General features: G+C 31.6%; 8 protein-coding genes across 8 annotated transcripts; 3 read left to right on the top strand and 5 right to left on the bottom strand.

Moving 5' to 3' along the window:
- Window positions 1-877: 877 nt before the first annotated feature.
- PGO_101990 (apical rhoptry neck protein) lies at window positions 878-1,435 on the bottom strand (the record flags this gene model as incomplete). Its single annotated transcript, XM_028688229.1, has 1 exon — window positions 878-1,435. The coding sequence occupies one exon, from the start codon at window positions 1,433-1,435 to the stop codon at window positions 878-880; it is 558 nt and encodes a 185-aa protein (XP_028544030.1).
- Window positions 1,436-3,259: 1,824 nt separating this feature from the next.
- Window positions 3,260-4,278, top strand: PGO_101980 (EKC/KEOPS complex subunit CGI121; the record flags this gene model as incomplete). The annotated part of the gene is made up of 4 exons (XM_028688228.1): window positions 3,260-3,424; window positions 3,627-3,749; window positions 3,887-3,970; window positions 4,108-4,278. The coding sequence occupies 4 exons, from the start codon at window positions 3,260-3,262 to the stop codon at window positions 4,276-4,278; spliced, it is 543 nt and encodes a 180-aa protein (XP_028544029.1).
- A 1,095-nt stretch (window positions 4,279-5,373) lies between these two features.
- PGO_101970 (inositol-3-phosphate synthase) lies at window positions 5,374-7,410 on the bottom strand (the record flags this gene model as incomplete). The annotated part of the gene is made up of 2 exons (XM_028688227.1): window positions 5,374-6,197; window positions 6,330-7,410. The coding sequence occupies 2 exons, from the start codon at window positions 7,408-7,410 to the stop codon at window positions 5,374-5,376; spliced, it is 1,905 nt and encodes a 634-aa protein (XP_028544028.1).
- A 3,797-nt stretch (window positions 7,411-11,207) lies between these two features.
- On the top strand, window positions 11,208-13,238 carry PGO_101960 (hypothetical protein, conserved; the record flags this gene model as incomplete). Its single annotated transcript, XM_028688226.1, has 1 exon — window positions 11,208-13,238. One exon carries the CDS (start codon window positions 11,208-11,210, stop codon window positions 13,236-13,238), a length of 2,031 nt encoding a protein of 676 aa, XP_028544027.1.
- A 911-nt stretch (window positions 13,239-14,149) lies between these two features.
- On the top strand, window positions 14,150-15,429 carry PGO_101950 (prefoldin subunit 6; the record flags this gene model as incomplete). Its single annotated transcript, XM_028688225.1, has 5 exons — window positions 14,150-14,204; window positions 14,317-14,387; window positions 14,695-14,819; window positions 15,063-15,123; window positions 15,382-15,429. The coding sequence occupies 5 exons, from the start codon at window positions 14,150-14,152 to the stop codon at window positions 15,427-15,429; spliced, it is 360 nt and encodes a 119-aa protein (XP_028544026.1).
- Window positions 15,430-15,552: 123 nt separating this feature from the next.
- PGO_101940 (hypothetical protein, conserved) lies at window positions 15,553-16,186 on the bottom strand (the record flags this gene model as incomplete). The annotated part of the gene is made up of 2 exons (XM_028688224.1): window positions 15,553-15,628; window positions 15,861-16,186. 2 exons carry the CDS (start codon window positions 16,184-16,186, stop codon window positions 15,553-15,555), a joined length of 402 nt encoding a protein of 133 aa, XP_028544025.1.
- A 700-nt stretch (window positions 16,187-16,886) lies between these two features.
- PGO_101930 (glutathione synthetase) lies at window positions 16,887-18,938 on the bottom strand (the record flags this gene model as incomplete). Its single annotated transcript, XM_028688223.1, has 1 exon — window positions 16,887-18,938. The coding sequence occupies one exon, from the start codon at window positions 18,936-18,938 to the stop codon at window positions 16,887-16,889; it is 2,052 nt and encodes a 683-aa protein (XP_028544024.1).
- A 1,565-nt stretch (window positions 18,939-20,503) lies between these two features.
- Window positions 20,504-21,286, bottom strand: PGO_101920 (CDK-activating kinase assembly factor; the record flags this gene model as incomplete). Its single annotated transcript, XM_028688222.1, has 1 exon — window positions 20,504-21,286. The coding sequence occupies one exon, from the start codon at window positions 21,284-21,286 to the stop codon at window positions 20,504-20,506; it is 783 nt and encodes a 260-aa protein (XP_028544023.1).
- Window positions 21,287-21,839: the final 553 nt, after the last annotated feature.

Here is a 21,839-nt window from a genome sequence, read left to right as displayed (position 1 = left end):
AAAAAAAAAAAAAAAAAAAAAAAAAAAAAAAAAAAAAAAAAAAAAAAAAAAAAAAAAAAAAAAAAAAAAAAAAAAAAAATAAACAAATAAAAAAATGAAATAAATAAAAATAAATAAAAAAAAAAATAAATAAAAAAAAAAAATAAACAAATAAAAAAATGAAATAAATAAAAATAAATAAATAAAACGCCTGATCCCTTCTGCCTCCCCCCCAACCTCTAATCAACGTATTTTTTATGAACACATTTAAGACTTCCCACCTAGGCACCTCGGCTTTGCACATACACGTATGTATACATTTGTGTTGTATATATACTTTAGTGTTTTTTTTTTTTTTTTTTTTTTTGTGGAATTCCGCATGACATTATGTTAACAAAGGGGGTTACCTCGTGCCCTTTTGAGCGTCATTTATGAAAATAAATTTAGTGCCTTTTTAATGATCACCATTTTGTTAAACATATTTTGCAAGTGCGTGCTTTTTTCCCCATTTTTTTCATATATCATGAAACACCTTTTCAAACGCTTGATGACATAATAGGAAAAATTTAAGTCTTAGTTCAATTCAGTTCAATTCAGTTTAGTTTAGTTTTGTTTAATTTATTGATTTTTTTTTTTTTTTACGTGTACATATATAAAGGCGAAGGTTCTGACAGAGCTGGCCAAGTCAGATCTCACATCTCTTCGGTGCACATATCTGTGCATACAACATATGGGTGTTCATAAGTATGAGCTCGTAAATGTGTTCACATAAATCGGTTCGGGTCTCATAAACCGGTTCGGTTCTCATAAACATGTACGTGCATATAATAACGCACTGCGCTCCTTTTCCACCTTTAGTAAGAGTGGCCACGATTCCCTCCCCCCACTCTCGTCCGTTTTAAAGGTTGAAAAAAAATTTAAAAACAAAAATGGCAATTAAAACAACAACCACAAACGAAATGACAATGAAAAATATATACATGAAATTGTCTCTCCGCTCCTGAGCAATAAGCATATATCTGATAGTTGGACTTTTTTCAAAATTATAAGTATGATTTGGTTCAATTTGTGTGGGAATGCTGTTACCCTCTATAGGGGGAAATGAGTTTGCCAGAAATGGCATAAACTTTAATGACATGAAGGAGTATAAATCTTTTTTCTTTCCTTCACCTTTTATCAACATGTCTTTCTTCCTTGTCCCTCGTATATTGTGTTTTTCCTCATTCAACAGTTGTTGCATATTTGTTTTTTCTAATTCTGCACTTTTTTGCTTCTTCATTGTCTTTCTTTCCTCTGTCGTTCCACTTACATGTGGCATCATCATGCTATGTTTCCATTCACCTTGTACAACATTCCTTTTTGTGTTTATCATGAAGCATTTCGTTAATTTTATATATTTGAAATATACCGCAAGGGATAGGAAGAGGGGAAAAAAAAATGAATGCATCTTTTTCATTTCTGTTCTTGATATGTCTGGTACGACTTATCCTACTACTACCTACCGTGTCGTGTGTTCCTCTTCTCTCCTCTCCTGTTTTTTTTTTTTTTTTTTTATTTTTTTATTTTTTTTTATTTTATTTTTATTTTTTTTTTTTTTTCCAGCTACGTTATGTGACAATGTTTCACGGCTTGGCCTTTCCCAATGTCACTTTGTAAAAGGTGCAATTCTGTTCACACATCTTGATCTCCAAAACTGCATATATATTTTGCTGTGTCTACGTGTACTGAGTCGAAACCTTCCCGATTAACTACATATATATATATATATATATTGAAGTGCATTTTCTACACTGTAAAAAAATTTAAAATACTCATAAAATTGTTTTTAACATATGTAAATTGTATGAAGCGGTGTTATTTTTTGCTCTTTTTTTTTTTTTTTTTTTTTTTTTCCCCTTGTTTCTGTACCTTGGGTACAGTTCCCACCCCCTTTAAATACCAAGAAATTAATATTAATGTCATAATTACATGTTGAATGTTTCTTGAAACCACTCCCTTTTTCTGCGCATATGTAGTGGCAATTTGTCTTCATATAGGAACATTCCAACATGTGTACACGTGTGTATTACACATGTATATATATATATATATATATATATATATATATATATATGCATACACATATGCGACGTGATGTATTTCCATATGGTTGAAAAAATAAGAAACCGGTGCATCCAAGTGCTATGGAAGGACTTTCTTTGATTTAAACCCAAGGGCATGTCGACCCCCATTACTGGTGCTACATTAGTCTGTTTTGGGCGATTGTGTAATGTTTTTTTTTTTTTTTTTTTTTTTTTTTTTTTTTTTTTTTTTTTTTTTTTATTTTTTTTTTCCCTTTTTTTTTTATTTTTTTTTTTTTCTTTTTTTTAAATTTTTTTTTTTTTAAAGTTTTTTTTTTTTTTTTTTTTTTTTTTTTTTTTCTCACCTCTCAATCGCCTCTCCTTCCAAAAAGGGAACTAACTGAATGCACACAATAATTATTCTCTCCTTTCTTCATTTTGTGTATCTAATTTTTTAGGTTTTTCTCCAAACTTGCTTCTTTAGATATATGAAAACACACTTGTCAATATTGTTCACAAGTCCAAATATGTGTGCATACATCCAAATGTGACAAGATATTTTTGTATGACCATTTTTACTTCCACTTTTCTTTTTTTTCATCTCCTATAACTTCTATATCTGATTCACTCCCATTTTGAACAGTTGGAATGGAAGGATTTTTCTCTCAACCATTACAAAAAATTGATTTTTACAGATTACATGTACTTCAACACAGAGAAAAAACCAAACATCTACAATGAGTTAAATGTCATCTTAATTTACACACACACACATACACAGTCAATATAAGAAAACTGATTTAGTTCTCTACCATTGTTTTAAAGTGAAATAAATGTCGAAAGGGGTTGAATATACATTTCTAAATGTTCTATAAATTTCTTAATTTTTTCAACAATTGAGAATTTAACACCCTATGGGTTCGGAAAAACTGCGCACATGTGAAGGTGCAAATTTATCCGCTCCTAAATTGGAGAAATTCTGAAGAACCGAATAAAAAAAGTTTAGAAGAATAGTAGAAAAAAAAAAAATTAAAAAAAAGAAAAAAAAAAAAAAAAAAAAAAAAAAAAAAAAAGTACCAAAAAAAGCATGGAAAAAAAGCAGTAACAAAATATGGTATAAAAACATAGCAAGAAAAAAAAAAAAAAAAAAAACGTACCAAAAAAAGCATGGCAAAAATGTATGGCAAAAATGCATAGCAAAAATATACAGTAAAAACAAAATGAAGCGGAGAGAATTGCTCATATCTGACGAAACCGTCAGTGTAACTCTCGCATTGTTTAAAAATGTCACCAATGCAAAACAGCTTTTAAGCATTTACAATGAAAAAACATTTGAAGGGTCTACTAACATGAGGCATTTCTTTCTTATATTAGATGGGCAACTGGTGAAAAAACACAAAACTGCATAAAGCTGTAACAGGAAAAGAATGAAAAATATAAGAACAAATATTTACTACACCATTGATTGTCAGCATAAGCAGTCTTAAACAGAACAACAGGGTGTCATATGTGGCACGAGTCCTCTCATATGGACAATTCGCTCATTTTTCCCCATCCCCATCTCCCCTTTTTTCTTCCTCATCCTAGGTTTACGATGATAATCACATAGTACACAGCATTTATAGGGCGTATCACAATTTCTTGACCGAAAGAAGAATAACGAAAAATATAATCCTGGAGGTTTTCTTCCTTCTCTCTCCTCATGAGAAGGTGAGTCCTTGCTCTTCCACGTTACCACGTTAGTGTATCACCACGTCAGTGTATCACCACGTCAGTGTATCACCACGTCAGTGTATCACCACGTCAGAGTATCACCATGTCAATGAATCACCACATTACCACTTTAGATCAATGAATGCCTCAGACAGTACCAAGTGCGAGAAGAGTCATCCTCTATTATTTACGTGGGCGTGAATATTTCAGATGACAAAGTAGGATTTTTTTTTTTTTTTTTTTTTGTAAATTAATTCATGTAATGTGCTTCAGCATAGTTTGAACAACACATAAGGGAAACATTCCTTACGTTAGTTCAGTTTTTTTTTTTTTTTTTTTTTTTCACTAAACGCAGGTGAAAGCTTTTACAGAATTAATAAACGGAGAGATGATTAACTTGGATAGTATTTCTTCCTTACATGATAAAAAACAAATTTCAGAGAATTTCAAATGTGGAGAACATGAAATAAATTTAGAACGTTTCATTTACCATAACATTGCCTCGAAGAAAATTAACTTGGGTTAAGTTGAAAGTCAAGATAAGAGAAAAAAGTGTATAATATCAAGTCTGTGTATCGAAAAAGGTTTCTAATAACAAAATATAAAAATTACAAATTTTGTAGCTTTTTAAAAATGGCTTTCTTGTGTGTTTGTATGTTTGTATTGCTTGTTGCGTGAGGATTAAAATTACATTAGTTCAGTTTTTTTTTTCTTTTTTTTATAGATCCTTTGACATGTCATAATATACATATAGCAGGTTTTGCACAGTGGTGCGCACGCATGTTTGGGGCCTATGTGTACAAGTTGCATATTGACTTACACACGTGTGCATATTTTTTTTTTTTATATCCATAAAATAAACCAACTCGAATTTGTCTTGTCTAGATATTGTTTCGACATTACCATATTTATTTCGTTCATTTGTCATAAATATATGGACTGGTACGGTTCGCACGGGTGAGAGGATTTTTGGGGCGAAAGTCGTGAAAAACCCGTCAAAGCGGAGAAATAAAAATAAAATAAAAATAAGAATAAAATAAAAATGAAATAAAAATGGTGCGTGAAAATTGAGTAAAAATAAAGGGAAAAATATATAGCATGCTTGTTTGGAAATGACATGTGCTTTGGGGGGAAAAAATCAGGAAAAAGTTACACGTGTGTGAAGGAAAGTCATGCATATGTATAAATATATATACATATACATATATATATATATATATATATGTGTGTGTGTATATGTGCAAATGTCTGTACATATATGACGACCATATTTACACATATTTGTCCCTGACTCGGGGGTCTTATGTGCTTGTGAAGCATGGGTTGAAACGTATAGAATTTTTATTCATATGTAGACGATTTTTTTTTTTTTTTTTTTTTTTTTACAGCACAGGGGTAAAAACTACACACACATCTCCCTCCGCTGCACTCCATTTTTATATGCATATATATATATATATATATATATATATATATATATATATATATATATACCCTTTTGCATGCACGTGTGGCCAACATACGGCACATAATAAATGTAGGCACAGGTAAATGTGTTTGTATGGTACAAATACCCCCACCATTGGCGTACGTTGTGATTTGCTTCTACTTAGTGAAGCACTCAAACCATATAGGGTAAGTCCAAGTGATCATCCACGGGCAAACCACAAATAATTCTAACAAAGTTGCATAAGCTTTCAAATTGTGAAAAGAACGAATGCCTTGTTTTGTAGATATTAGAGTTGAATGGAGACTTGCAGAAAAGACTAGACAAGAAAAGAACACATTCCATTTTGTTAAAATTTGCATGTTTGGTTTTTAATATAGTGTGTGATAGCTGATAATCTGCACCGAGATTAATTGGATCAGTTATGGGTTCTACTACAGTCTGATTTTTTAAGTCTCCAAGAGGACTTATTCCTGAGCTTTTCGAATTCATTTTGAAATAAACTCGATCAGATAATTCAACTAATAAAATTAAATCAATCAAAATTGGTGAGGCCAAAAGGGAATCTTGACAAACGTTATACATGGAAATTGTATTTTTTCCGTTCATAAAAATTTCGCTAATATATTCATCAATAGCTTTCTTATCGTCACCTACATATGGTACATACTTAATTACAATTTCACTGTTTACCTTCTGTTTCTCAATTGCTTCAGCATATGCATAATCTTCCTCCAAGTCTTTAATATCACTGCTCGTAGATAATAAACTATCTCCCTTGCAGTAATCATCAGTGTTACTCTGCCCTTCCATCAGTTTATTTGTTAATGCTGCTTCTTCTTCCTCGTTATTATACATATGCTCATTCGCCTTTACATAATCACAAATCAAGTTACTTTTGGAAATTTTTTTGCTGTAAAACTGGAGATCTGATGACAAGTTCTTTCCGTCATTGTTACCCAGGTGGTTATACGAGACTATGCTCTTGGGCTTCAGGCCTGCGTGTGTGGGTGGGGGTCGAAATAGTGGGGCCAGGAAATGTTAAATGGATGAACTGGTGAAGCGACAGCAAGGTGATACAATGCAGAAATCATCACACATGGAACACACGTCTGCCAAGGTTCTCTTACCTGTGTTAAAGTAAAAATCGAGGAGGAAATTTTTAATTTTGGTCTGTCCAGTCTTCAAGTCATTTCCAACAATGAATATTCCCTTTTGCTGTGCCAGCTGAACAACCCCATTGACTAATGTGTTCTGAGGGCTACTGTTAATAAAAGGCGAGTTCTCCAACACAGCAGCTAGAGAATAAAGAATACTTGGGGATACAGATTCATGATTATTTTTGCATGCAAGTAAAATATTTCTATAGGTATCATTTACACCTTCAATATGTGGTATATTTTTTTCCGTGTTTCCTGACCACAGTACAATTACTTCATCCAGATTATTTGTTTTCTTAAAGTTCCTAATTTGATCTCTTACTTTTTCTAAAATTTCCAATTTGTTATTTCCAGTAAGTATGTTATTAACTCTTTTTTGTTGATTTGCCGCAATAAAATTTCCTTTAAAATATACACTTTTTAATGGTACATAATTCATATCATCCTTAATTTTTTCAATTAAATCATGTTCAAAAACTTTATTTCGAATTAAACAATCTTTCAAATTTAAATTGTTAATATCCCAACCACCAAATGTAATGTTTTCAGGATTATAAACTTCGATTAATTTGTGTATGGGACAGTACGTATGCTCCTTATTTTTTAAATCATATCCTAGCCTCATATTTGATGATAAAAAAACACTTCCCAAATAATTAGCTTTTTTCATCTCATACTTATTTAAATAAGTTAATTTTTTGGCATTTGCACATATTCCACCTAACATGGTAGTTGCATTATTTCCACCAATACCAATAAGTAAAACTCCTAATTTCTTCTCTTTTATTTTCTCTACCATTATTTCATAATTTGTTTTTACTTTCTTGCAAGACATGGAAGAAATACATCCACCATTACTTCCAGCACAATTGCTACTACTCTTATTAGTATCCTTTTCCACTTCCATTTCTATATGTTCGTATGTTGCATAAACAAAATTTTCATCTTCGGTTGTGTCAAACTTAACTTGGATCCCATCGTCCTTTCCATAAGCATTGCTTCCTCCTCCTTGTACCTTCGATCCAAACTTCAATCCTTGAAAATTCTCCATCTTGTATTTGTTGATGCTGGGATTTGTTAGTTGCTACTAGCCAACTACTCAAGGTTGATTTATCTATACTTAATGGTGGATTTTATTCGAGCGAGCAAGGTTATTTTATTCATGAACAGGTATTTTTTTCCTATTTATTCATTCCCTGCACAAGAGGAAAAAAAAAAAAAAAAAAAAAAAAAAAATCTACCCTTCGTGCTTACTTCCTGAAGGATGAAAAAATGTTTTCAGGAACATGTAAGGGATGACTTTACACAAGTGTGGTTCAAATGCGTGTAAAATAAAGTTCACAGCTAGCAGTGCACGGTTCATAGGTGTGTAATCCAACTTAAATGGGTTCCCATTTATATATCTGTGCACGGTGGGGTAACGTATGTATATATATATATATATATACACAATTTACATACCTTTAAAAAAAGTCAAGCGCTTTGTTTTTTAAAAAAAAAAAAAACATAAAAGAGAAAAATGTTAAAGGTTTTCTTTTCCAGTACTACATACAGTACGTTATCACTACCTTGTAACTAGAAAATATTTCGTGTTATAAAAAAAAAAAAAAAAAAAAAAAAAAAGTTGAAACGAATACGCAAACAAATGTTGAATTTTTATTTCATTTTATTTTTAGGATCGTTTTTTTTTATTTTTATTTTTTACAATTCGAATTGGGTAGAAAGAAAAACTTTTCACTGCATAATATGGGGATATTTCAACGGGAATATCACAATCGTTTTATCAAATCAATAAGTGCGAAGAAATATTTTTTTCTTCTTTTTAAAAAAAAATAAAAAAAAACGATGCTAAGAATGTACTTCTCAACAAATTTTATTTTCAAAACAGAATTTAGAAAACAGTTGGGAGTAGTAGTAGTGTAGCAGTAGCAATCGAATCGGCTTAGAGTGGTGTTATAGTTTGTTTAAATAAATCTTCGCTTTATTCAATAATTTTTGGAGGCTATGTTTGGGCTATGATTATTTTTTAGCTTTGATAAGGCTAAAAGAGAAGAAAAAAAAAAAGGGAGAGTTGCATATGAAACATCATTACAAATCAGTTTACGTAGTTGCTATTTATTTTCGTTGCTCCTGTGGAAAATTCAATTTTTTTCTCTTTCTTTTTTTTCTCCTTTTTTTTTCTCCTTTTTTTCTTCGTTTCTCTATATTTCCATTATTGCAAATTCTTTTGCCTAATTCTGCCTTTTACTGCAGTGCGCAATCTTTTGTTTATTATAATATTTTCGAATGTGTATATATATATATATATGCATATACATATAAATATGCATGTGCGTAGAGATTATATATGATGTATGCATGTCGGGGGACGTTTGTCAACGTTAAGGCAAATGATTTTTCTTGTGTTGTTCGAATTTAAAAAAAGTGTGCAATTTTTTTTTTTTTTTTTTTTCAAGTGCTCCTCTATCCCATCCAGTAAACTACTTTAAAAAAAAAAAAAAAAATGTTTCTAAACTTTTGAATGCTACTAAGATTTCTCCTTTTTCCATTGTGTTATACATAAAAGTGCTTCATTTTGTCACCTTTATGTATTTTTTATTTTATTTTTTTTTTTTTTCTGCAAGGGGCATGAAAAAAGTACATGTCCCAGGTGTATTGCTAAAACATGCACAATAACGCAAAATATACTCTTCACATTTCTCAAAAAAAAAAAAAAAAAAAAAATCGAACAGTATCGAAACATTCGGGGAAGAAAAATATACAAACATGTGGGTGATGGATGTACACCCGCATGGTTCTTACGAGTAGCAAAATTGGATAAGAATCTATTTGTGTACATGCCAGTGTATAAATATAACACATATGCACGTTTGACGAAGTATTCTATTTTTGTTCATTACAAGTCCCCCCCCGCCCCCTCCAAAAATGAAAGAAGAATAAATGCCAGACCTGAGATATCCCATTAGTATCAACACAAATGAGCATGTAAATGCAAGTCTATATATATGTATACCAAGTAGTATCCTCATTTGTATATTTATTGTGTATATATATATATATATATATATATATATATATATATATATATAATTTTCTTACATTTCTTCTTCTTCTTCTTTTTCTATTTTGTGTGTGTGTGTGTGTGTGGGTGGGTATCATATGATGGGATTTCCCCTCCGTGTTGGAGAGTCGAACAAAAAATCATGTCTTTGAGAATGGTATAAAAAATATACCAAAATGTGTATACACACACCTGTTAAGGGAGAAATTCTTTATGTTAATATACATTGTGTGGAATAATAATTGACGCGAAAAGACACTTCTGTTAGCCTTTTGTACACACGAAATTATATGTACCAAATTATGCTGGTACATATTTCATGGTGTAGGTTAAACCTGGATATACCTGTACATCTCATGGGGATGTTATGATTTCCCATTTGCTTATACACTTGATGGGTATGGATCATGTTATGATGTGCATTATAAATCATCTTCCCATGGAATTAATAGCAAAAGGAAAATTTTTTAGGGGTGCTCGTCATCAACAAAATGAAAAAAAAATAAAAAATAAATAAAAGAACCTCATTCTTCTCGCATCTACAACCCTTAATCCATCTCAAGGGGAGAAATACAATATATATATATAGATATATATATATATATATAGATATATATCAATGGTATGTATTCTTCTCTATCATACAAAATACAGATAAATTTACTTCCATCACCCGCTAGCTGTAGCTCTATGCACATTGAAAAAAAGAGGAACTTTCCTATAGGACAACCTTTTTTTTTCTTTTTTTTTTTTTATAAAAAATATATGGCGCTCCTAACTTTGATAAAAAAAAAAAAAAGAGAGAAAGAAAATCTACACAATTTTATTTCACTTTATTCCATATATATTTATTGGGGGACAGTAGTTAAATTTTTTAAATTGTCGTTAATGTATCTCTTCTCCTTAGCGTGTCACCTTTATCAGGTTTTAAATTTGCACACTATTCAAAACTTTAAACTATTCGTTCTTTATCAAATAAGAGTGTGTACGTGGTGTTTGGTGGTGGTGGGTAATAATATTTGGAAAGCTTTCTCTTTCCATTTCATTACAATTCATTTTTAGTGTTGCACATGTGCATATGTATGTATATATCTGAACGCAGCAATGTGCTGAGATTTGTTGGACGCATTAGGCAATGTTCCGAGATTTTTTTTTTTTTTTTTTGTAAAAATCGCCACCGTTCCGACGCACCAAGGGGGTCACATATATGTAATCATATATACCAACTTAAAAGTGAAACTTCTTTTTTTTTTTTTTTTTTTTTCTTTCCTCCATATTTACCTCTTTTCAGAAAAAAAAAAAAAATCAGTTATTAGTTTAATGAGGGAAAATAAAAACAAAGTATCTTCTTCCATTTTTTTGAAAGAAATGGAAACTTGCAAATAACATCATTCTTCTATATCGTGGGGGTGGGGTGGGGGAGATCCCCACTAAATTCGTTTCGTTCATATATATCACGTGCAGGTTTCACGCTTTTACATGTTCCTCTTTCTATCTCTCTTTCTATTTCTATCTCTCTTTCTATTTCTATCTCTCTTTCTATTTCCCATCTCTCTTTCTATTTCTATCTCTCTTTCTATTTCTATCTCTCTTTCTATTTCTATCTCTCTTTCTATTTCCCATCTCTCTTTCTATTTCTATCTCTCTTTCTATTTCCCATCTCTCTTTCTATTTCCCATCCCTCTTTCTATTTCTATCTCTCTTTCCATTTCTATCTCTATCTCTCTCTCCATTCCTTCCTTTTTTGCCCATAAGAAAAGGGAGAAAAAAAAATCGAAAGAGCAGAAATGATTAGAAGTGTCCTACTGACATGGGGAGGAAGAAGAAGGTACAGCACTCCCAACTGGAGAAGTGAAAACTTAAAAGCACTTAAAAAGTTATCATACGATTTTTATAAAAAATGTCAAGATAAAAAAAATTGTAGTTTAAAATTGTACAATCAAGCCATTACCGTTCATGAGTTCATTGAGAAAATGTTTAAGGAAGATATATATAATAGTCAAAGCTACATATTAATTTTAAAAGGGTTTATGAATATATCTGGACTCATAAAAGAGGAACGAAAGAGAAATAATTTGCTCAAAATGATGAATACCTCTGTTGGTTTTTTCACAAAATATGTACATATTATGAATGAACAAGACGTTACATTATTACTTGATATAATGGCAAAATGTGCAATAAGAAATTCACAAATTAGTGAATTAATAATACAAAGACTGGGGAAAAATGAAAGAAACTCCTTATTCTATACTTTAAATTCGAAAAGTGTGTGCATAATTTTGAACAGTCTTTACAAATTAAATATACAGAGTGATGAAAATGGAAGAAGCCATTTCCAACAATACGTTAATAAAACCAATCACAACATTTACATTCAAACCCAATTTGTAAGTGATATATATTACTTTTATGTCTATAACAAATATTCCAATTTCAACTTGACGCAACTTATAATTTTACTGCACTCAATGTATCGATACAATTATGAAAAGTGCAAAGTTTCTGACTTGATAAGTTACATTTCGAAGCGAATTTTGACAATAAATGAATTGGATAAACGAACCAAAGACACCACTATACCTCATAAGCATGGTGATGATATTACAAATCCGGATACATCCATTATGAGACATGATTCCAGTGTAAAAAATTCACAGAGCATTAAAATATTGGAGGAAAGACATTGCTTACTGAAAAGGAAGATTGAAGGAACTCCTGAGAGAAGACTTAACGAGACGCATGGTGTGCATAAAAAGGTTAAAAGTTTTCTTCCATCTTGTCAATATAGAATAAAAGATGGTGAATATTCCCAACTGTTCGATATGAAGAATAAATATGAATTGATTCTTTTTTACACCTTGAGTTGCTACAATTACTGTAATAATGAATTGCTTCAAATTCTTCTTAACAAAATTAAAAATAAGGTACTTTTAACATACAGGGAAAAAGAAGTTTGTATGCTTGTTCAAAGTGTGTGTCATTTTTTCATTTTACGCACAACAAAAAAATTTGAGAAATATGTCACAAATGAAGAAAATAGTATAAATGAAGATAACCAATTATGTGCCTCCAATTTGATAGAAACAATTATTGTGAAAAATACATCCCAGTTGGAAAATTATACCAAGTTTAGTATTGCCACAATTTATATTATGCTTTCAAAATTAAATTTCTTTTTTGAAAATAAACATTTAGATGTATTTTTTATGCAAAAGTTGTTTTCTACAAAATATTTGCAAAAAAAAAAAAATAAAATAAAAAAAATTTATTTTTCTTGTGTCAAGGACAATTTTACCCTTAAAACAGTCATAGGCTTGTTATTTTCTTTTACCTTGAATGACAAGAGGGAACAACATATTTGCTATTACGACCTGATGTTAGACTGTTTGCATATGAAACTATTGTTGGATCTAGGTGAAAATATCACTGCTGGAGGAAGAATTCACTACAAAATGAACGAATTGTTGGACGAGCTGTCCGTGCAAAATGTCCAACTGCTGTGTGTGATATATACATATCTTTTTCTGCACAATATGCTAATTCATGTAAAAATCAAAAATTTACATTTTTTCAATTTTCTCCTAAGTAATTTTAATTATTTAAATTGTATGTACTTGAAACAGCATGTGTCGTCCAAAATTCACACGGAAATTAACACAACAATAGCTTCTATAAAAAAAAAAACAAAAAACAATTTCCTCCTTACCAATGAGTGCTATATTTTCCCCTATTATGTGGACATTTGCTTGAGCTCCACCGCATGGGCAGGAGCCTATTGCGCTTTATTACACCCCCCAGGAGAAATCAAAAAATAAAAGTGAAGCGGTAAAAGTGAAGCGGTAAAAATGGAGAAGTAAAAATGAAGCGGTAAAAATGAAGCGGCAAAAATGGAGAAGTAAAAATGAAGCGGCAAAAATAAAGAAGTAAAAGAAAAACAATGAAAAAATAAAAATAAATTTGCATCCCCTTCACATCATGGTACTGTTTGGATTTTGTGTAGCAGTAAAAAAGCGACCCCATCATGCATTTTACTGTTCATATGGCGATTCTGTGATGGATCGAGGGGTGGGGGGGGAGATGTTATATATATATATTATATGAATATTGCATTATATAAGGAGATATTGCCTTTTTTTTTCTTTTTTTTTTCTTTTTTTTTTTTTTTCTTTTTTGTGAATAATTCGTACTGAAAATAGAAAATAACCTACCTACCTCTCTCTGTTTTCTTTATGCAATTTTTCTTCTCTTCGCTTTGACGCTGACTTATTTTTACCCCATTGGGCGCAAAAAAAGAGGGAAAATTCCAGCCATTTTTTAGCAACTTTTAAGCCATGTTTTAGCAACGGTTATGCAATTCTTTATAAGCACATTTTCCTATCTATGAGCAAAAGAGATAAGGTATAACCCTGGAGGGAAAGTTTACAAAACCTCCACCAACAAACTTTTTTTTTTTTTTTTTTTTTTTTTACACACATTTTTGTATCTCTTCTCCAGAGGCTACATAACATTTATATATCATCCTGTGTGCATACGACACTTTACACCTTGGCACACAGTCTTTATGAGTAAAGTGGAAGAAGATAATTTTGCGAGACCTACCACTCACCGTGAAGGTGTAAAATTAATCTGAGCTTTGTAAGGAAAAACCTTCACCCCTGGTTCACCTTTCCACCATTTGGGGTTAACACTTCTCATTTGTTGGAAGCCAAGGAGCAGTTTATGCAACATGTCACAAGACAGAGTCACGAAAATTGTGAAGGAGATAAATACCCTAAAAACCAGTAAGCAAAAGTAAAGAAAATAGAATTGCACAGTTAATATGCATTTCTGCTGAATGTTACGATATAATATGAGGGGTAAGAAATTTTTTTTTTTTTTTTTTTCCATTTTAAGGTTGTGAAAAGTTGAACGCCCAGTTGGAAGAACTGCTTACACAGAAGGTGGAAAATGAAATTCTTCTGGAGGTAAGGAGGCGATATTACCATTATGGTTGCTCAGTTGTCAAGATGTCTCTCCATATGTGTAAATACATACACGTGTGCACATGTACATATATATATCGAGAGAGATGTGTGTGCAGGGCTGCTAATACTAGCGCACAGGGAAGTCGACAGGTGTTCAAAGAAATAAACCCATTCCCACCCCCGTACATGGAAAATTTGCAAAATGATCATATACTTGTAAACACCCGTGGGTATTATATGATGTCCTTCTCCACATTTTATGCACCCATTGATGAATGATAAAATTCCCGTCAACTTTTTCTCATAGGAGGTTAAAAACTTGGAGGAAGACGCAGTTTTACACAAGCTTGTTGGCTTAATTTTAGTTCGGGAGGAAAAAAACAAATGTTATGATACCATCACGCGAAGGATACATTACATTACTGGAGAAATGTACGCACACTCTCTGTGACCGTCACACAGACATGCATACATACATACTTACATACTTACATACATACATACTTACATACATACGCATATAGATAGTGAGAGAGAGAAATAAATATAGATGGATAGATAGGGTGATAATGAGAAATGTACACACACCTCAGTTTGTCACATGAAGGACGAACCGTTTTGGATGTAAACTCACTTCCCTCCTTTGGACAAAATTTTATTTTTACCCCTTTACAGAGAAAGCAGGAAAAAAGTTATTAGCAATTCGGAAGAAAAGCTGAAGAAACTATTTAGCGATGTAAGAAAAAAAAAAAAAAAAAAAAAAAATTTGTGATGATAGTCTATTGCTATCCTTTCATTGAATTTTTATAATCTTATTTGGGGTGTATCATATGTTGTTTCAATACGAATCGTTTTTTTTTTTTTTTTGTTACATATTTGGATATAAAAATTTGTGTGTATAAAGCAGCACATTTGTACATTACTCTATTTTTATTTTATTATTTTTTATTATTTTATGTTTTTTTTTTTTCCCCCTTAAACACGTATTTTACAGCTGGAAGTTCATACCAACCAAAGAAAAGTATCCATTCCTCAGTCATGAGAAGGAGCAAAAAAAAAAAAAAAAATAAAATAAAATAAATATAAAAAAGTTAAATATAACAAATCATGAATGCTTGTAATGAAAGAAATGATAACGTAATTATCTCCTCCAAATTGTATTCTCCTAGGTGGAATATACTTCTCCCCTTTTTAGTTTTTTCATCTTTTCGTAGTCTATATTTTGCATTTTGAATGCGAAGCTGTAAGGAAGTTGCAGTAATGGAAATTTTCAATGTAAAAAAAAAAGAAAAAAAAAGAAAAAAAAAAGTATATGTAAAGTTGTGCGTGTGTGGTGTGTGTATGAGAAATGACCAATTTTTCTTATCAAACAGTTTGCACTTATGCGTCTGTGTATCTCCACATACATGCATATACCTTATACACACATACGCATGCGTACACATTTCATGAACAAACGCATTTGCTCCCTACCTCATCATGTTACTCTTTCGCATGAAGTAATGCATCTTCTTCCAGTAACCCCTTTTTTGAAAGGCCCTCTTTCTGTGCCTTTTGTCATTTCGAACCTTATTGAAAAGTAAAGTATTCTTCTCTTCCACACTTTTCCTTTCCACGCAAATGTTTACATCATTAAAAAATAAATCCGAGTGGGAGGAATTGTAAAGTGAATTAAAAACAGCAGCATCATCATGTTCTGCTTCTTTTCTGCCCTTTGAGTAATTTTCTTTTAAGAATAATTTTACATCGTACAGACGTTTTACGTTTCGAACTGTGTTCCTAAGCATGTAAAGAAACATTTTTAGTGTATACACCCTTTTGTGGTATTAAAAAATAATAGTTTTCATTATCGTGAAAAATGTCGAGAAAAAATGCGTTCCTTTCTCTCTCTCTCTCTCTCTCTCTCTCTGTGTGTATATGTATGTGTATGTTTGTATGAATGAATGGTAAGTCAGGTTTAGTGTGCAATCTGCAAAGAACAAGAGGAATCCTGTTCTTTATTCATCTTTCATTTTCGTCCCGGAGAAGCGGCCATCCATAAGGAGATTGACAAATATAATGCTGACTCGCAGTGAAAAAAAGAGCCAAACGGCATGAACGGTCATACAAAGCGACGAGCAAAGGGCGTGAACGGTCATAACACTGTCCCACAAAATTTCGACAAAAATGAAGTAAATAAATAAATAGATAAATGGATAAATAAACAAATTAAAATCTGCAAACGAGCTGGCGTAGGGCACCCCCGATGTTGCAGAAATTCCCCATTTTTTAACAGCTCCAAATTCGGAAAGCACACGGGGCATGGGGAGTGGGCGAGCTTTTTTTTTTTTTTTTTTTTTTTTTATAATTCTCATTTATCTTTTTCTCGACGCAGGGCAGTAATGGGAAAAGCTACTAATCGGGCCTACTCCTCTTCTCTACTCTTCTTTTCTCTTTTTTTTTTTTTTTTTTTTTTTTTTTTTCTTGCACACCTTATAACTGCTTTATTATGCACCTTTTTCATACTAAGAAGAAGGAATCTAGGCTTGATATTCCACAAATAGCACCTCCTTCATTTTCCTTGACATTTTTCGTTCGGACCAAGTATCCCTTTTGTTCATTCAAGATGTTTTCATTTTCATAAAAAATAAAGTTGTGAAAGAGGCTAATTTCGGAAATGGAGTGTTCAGGTGAAAATTCGACAAGATGATATTTTCCTGCACAGCAATTATCCTCGTGTGATGAAGCACAGTTGGGTAATTTGTCACAGGGTAGAGAAGAAATATCCCCTTGCTGTGTAACTTTTTCCCTTTTCCTTTCTTCAACTTTTAAATGACTTGAATTATCAAAAAATTCTTCGTTTGTGTGTTCTTTCGTTCGGCAATGTATTGTGGTAAATGATGGTGGAAACAACCTTTGCATTAAGACATAAAACGACAACTTTTGCCTTTCCTCTGGTTTATAAAAAAGCATTAGTTTTTCTCGAACATCCTGACCGTGCAGGTTATTTTTTCCACCTTCTCTCTGTGGTTTTAGCAAATAATGATACTCCCTTTGAATAGCTTTCGAAACGATATTTTTATTTTTCTCTAAAGAGGGATCTACTTGCAAAGCAAAAGTTTTTCGTAACAAGTTCATATCGTAACATATTTGTTCTTCTGTTTTTTGCATTTTATGTAAGTCTAAAGAAATATATTTTTTCAGAATATCATTATCTAGGAGCAACATTTGTATTCGTTTGGAACCGACTAGCTGATACGGCAGGGATGGAACTTTTACTGCATCGCTGAATTCAAGCAATTCTCGCAATAACCAAATGGTTTCATTGAAGTGGTCTGGTGAGTATAGAGATCGAAAGTACACGACACTAACTTCGAATACATTTCGGTTGTAATTTGTGTGATAGTCTGACAAGTTCAAGTCTTCCTCCGTCTCTTCCTTCACCGGTTTCTCCACCGCTTCGGTATTCAAATCGAGTATTAACTTCCCAGGCTCAAATTTCCATTGGGAGGGATCATTCCCTTGATTTGCCCTAACCCTCTTGAGGGAATCACTTAACGATTCGTAAGAATAATTTAAAAAGAGTTTTTTTTTTTCAAATAAAATTTGTAACTCATCTATAGTAAAGCATTTCTGATTAATACCTCTTTTGTTTAACTCATATTTTGTCCTATCTTTGTCAAAGCTATTCATATGTTCATTATGAAGAACAAAAATGATCATGGTTTTTCTAGCTCCTTGTAAAGGTTTATATTTTTTCAAATAAGCATTATGACATTTTAACATGCATGTAATTATGCCTTCAAGAAAATCATTTTGAAATTTATTTTCTAATATTTCACAAACTTTTTTTTCTTCTTCGTTATCCATATATGAAAAATATTCCATATAAATCTGTTTTATCATATTTTTATGTGCTTCGAAAAGGGTTGATGATAAGTTTCCAAATGCTACTGAAATGGTGTTATATTCAATTTGTTTAATTTCACAGTCACTTTTTTCTTTTTTTTGGCTTGATTCCTCATTTAAATTTTTTTCATTTACATTCATCATGTAATCCGATCTTCCAATGACACAACGTATGTCTTTTTCTATTTCTCTCCCTCCTACTCCTACTCCTGCTTCTACTCCTCCTCCTTTTTGCTTATTCAGATATACCCTTTCACAAATTTCAATCATTCTTCGATAAAATTCATCATACTCTCGTATTCCCGAAAATATTTTTAATAAAAAGTGAATATCACAAACGATGTTATCAAAAATTTCTGAATATAATAATGTACACTGTTTGCAGAAAAGTAAAAATTCTCTATTAAGTTGTTGTGGTAAAATACAAAAAGAAAAAAGTTTAGGTTCTTGAAAGTATCTCATTTTATCCTTGCCTTGTTGTAATTTTGTAAAAATATAAAATCCATCACAATTTAGAAAGTCTAATAAATCTTGCAAAAATAGTTTTATTCTATTGTAACTCAGATGTTCGTTTTTGTCTTTCGGTTGCGTAAAATAGTTAGCTATTTCCCTTTGAATCACATTGTAGAAGCGGTTTACTCTCTCTTCTATTCCTTCATTCATCGCCATATTGTATTTGCACTTTGGTACCTTGCCTAACTAGTACTCTATGCGTATTCCTTCGCTGGACTTACAAAGAGGAGTGAACCAGCCTATACGTGCAGAGCAACGAGGGGTATATGTCAAGAGGTGTTTCGAAGTGGTATTCTGAAGTGGCGTTCTGAAGTGGCGTTCTGAAGTGGCGTTCTGAAGTGGTATTTCTACATAGGCCTGTACCGAAACAAGCAGAATCCCTCGGGATTCACCTTTCCTTAATTGTTGAAAATCGCTTGGCTTAAGCATGCATATTAGTTTCTGCGCGTTGTATATCTCTTTTTTATTACATCACATTATTTTATTTTATTTTATTTTTTTTTTTTTTTTCCCCTTACTCCGGTTTAGTGAAGCGCTAATTGGGTTCATTTTTTTTATTTTTTTTTTTTTTGAATTTTCTACCATACTCCGGTGTAGTGAAATGTAAACAGGGCTAATTTTTTTTTTTTTTTTTTTTTTTGAATTTTCTGCTTCGTTTCTTCCAATGTTAATCATTTCCCTCTCAGAATCAGTATCAAGTTTTCATATGGCATTCAAGAGCAGCAGTCCTAAATATTTCGATAAGTGTGCATTGAATAATTCCCATTTTTAGATACCATCCTCGCTCCTTTAGTATATATATATATATTTAGGGGGACATAAGAAAAGAGCAGATACATCATTTTCAAATGTACATCTGTGTGTGAATAATCTGCCTGACCCCAAGGGCATTTCCTGTGCTGACCATATGCAAACGCGTGTCATATTTTTTTTTTTTAAAGTCGAACAAATAAAATGGAGAATCCTCATTTGTGAATTTATACACGGGTATGTTTAACTCCCTGTATACACAAAGGAGTGTTTTATTACCACCACGTAATTCCCATACCTGTTATTTTTACACACAACTTGAAATTTCCACGTATGTGTTCTGTGTAAACACTTCCTCCTCCTCCTTCACCTTAACTCCTATCCAACAATAAGCAGAATCGTTCCAAGGAATTGTAAAATTGGTAAAAAAAATAATTTAGTCAAAGTAGTTCTTACCCATTCTATCTACCATCGTCTGACATGCATGACGCGTAGGTGGTATGTCCCCAGCCACCTGGGTTAAACGAAACCATGTGCCTTAAAATATTTTTTTTCTTTTTTTAAATACTTTAAAGAGTCAGGTAAAATTTAATTTCCTCTTAGTGTTTATCACATGCACATACATGCATTTTTTAAAAATGAACAAATTTACAAATCATCTGTACAAGCCAATGGGCTTATATGCACACAAAACCCCGTTAGATGCATGCAGGAAAAAAAAAAAAAAAAAAAATAAATAAATAAAAAAAAAGACGAAATGCATAAGCATAACTTTGGTTGAACGTGGGGGAAAATATTTCCATGAAAAACCCTACACAAGAAAACATGTGTCTATAATGCTCCTTTGTAAACATGAAATGGAAAAAGAACGAAAAAAAAAAAAAAAAAAAAAAAAAAAAAAAGGAATAGAAATAGAAATAGAAATAGAAATAGAAATAAGGACAAGAGTATGGGGAAGGAACATTTCATATGTTAAGGTATATTGTGGAATTAAACTCCGTGTCACACCTTTTAAAAACAATGGAAGAATCGTACCCCCCTGCATAGTCCGATTTTTTTAAATCTTGTTCAGAAGAAAATCTTCGCCTAGGTATATCGGTATCCTGTTTAATAGCTGGATTTAAAGGTTGTGGCTGTGATTCGGTAATTTTGGTTACTTTTATTTCATCAAATAATTTTGGGTTTTCCTTAACTAATGAATGTACAAATGTTTCATTATGGGATTTGTTTATAATAGACCTATGCTTCGTTATTTCATAAAAATTGCCTTCTTTTTTCACAATATCATGAATTTTTTTTTTTTCATTTTCATAAATAAGAACATTATTTTCTTCAATTAATTTCTGATTTTCTTTTTCATATTTTTTAATATAATCTTCAATTATTTTCCTTTTTTTTTCATCACATTCATTAGTTAGCATATAAATAATATCTTCAATTTGCTCCAAGTAGCTATTGTATAATGGCGTAGTATCAAAGTTGTGTCTTTTTTTATTAAAAATTTCAGTCAATTTGGACCTTATATTTTTCTGATTGAAATATATTCTTTCTTCTATATCAAAGGAGACAACATTTTTTTTTGTCACGGGTATCTTACAACGGGGGCAATGCTGCTTGTTGTGTTTGTTCAAATGGTCTTCTATGCATTCTCCACATATCTTATGTTTACATATGTCAATGTAGAACAGTTTCTTTTCACTGTTTATGTATATGTCATCAAAGCAACATGTACATTTGTATTCATCCATGGGGAACTTGTTCGTGCAAATGTTTGTGTATATCTTATGTGGGTGAATATTTGTCTGTAAAATGTTAATCATGCCAGTAAGGGAAGTATTGTCAAAGTGTAGATGGAAAAAAAAAAAAAAACACCTTAATTTATTCTTATATGAACTTTTTTTTTTTTTCCCCCCCCCCCCCTATTATTCTAAGCTTTTTATATTAATGTTTTATTTTATCAAATTAGCCACTAAAGTTGAATATGATCGTTTGTGTATGAATCGGATATATAACTCTTTCTTAAGGTTTCATTATTATTGAAAACGTTCGCTAGGTTGTTGAAGCCGAATCGATAATAGCAATATCCCTTCCTGATCGGCATTTGTGTGCCACACACAGGGTTCATGCTGTATACGCACATACATAAGTGTATATAAAATGTGAGATGCTTTAATTTTCTCAAAAAATTCAAAAATTCCGCCTGAAATATTTGTTCACGCCCGCGCGAATAATACTGCAATGTTTTAAAACATTGAGGTAAAATGTTTGAGAAATTTTTCTATTTGTGCTTGGCGTTTCTTT

Source organism: Plasmodium gonderi (genome assembly GCF_002157705.1).
Source record: "Plasmodium gonderi DNA, contig: Chr10, whole genome shotgun sequence".
Lineage (NCBI taxonomy): Eukaryota > Apicomplexa > Aconoidasida > Haemosporida > Plasmodiidae > Plasmodium > Plasmodium gonderi.
This window is presented reverse-complemented; position numbering and strand designations above follow the sequence as displayed.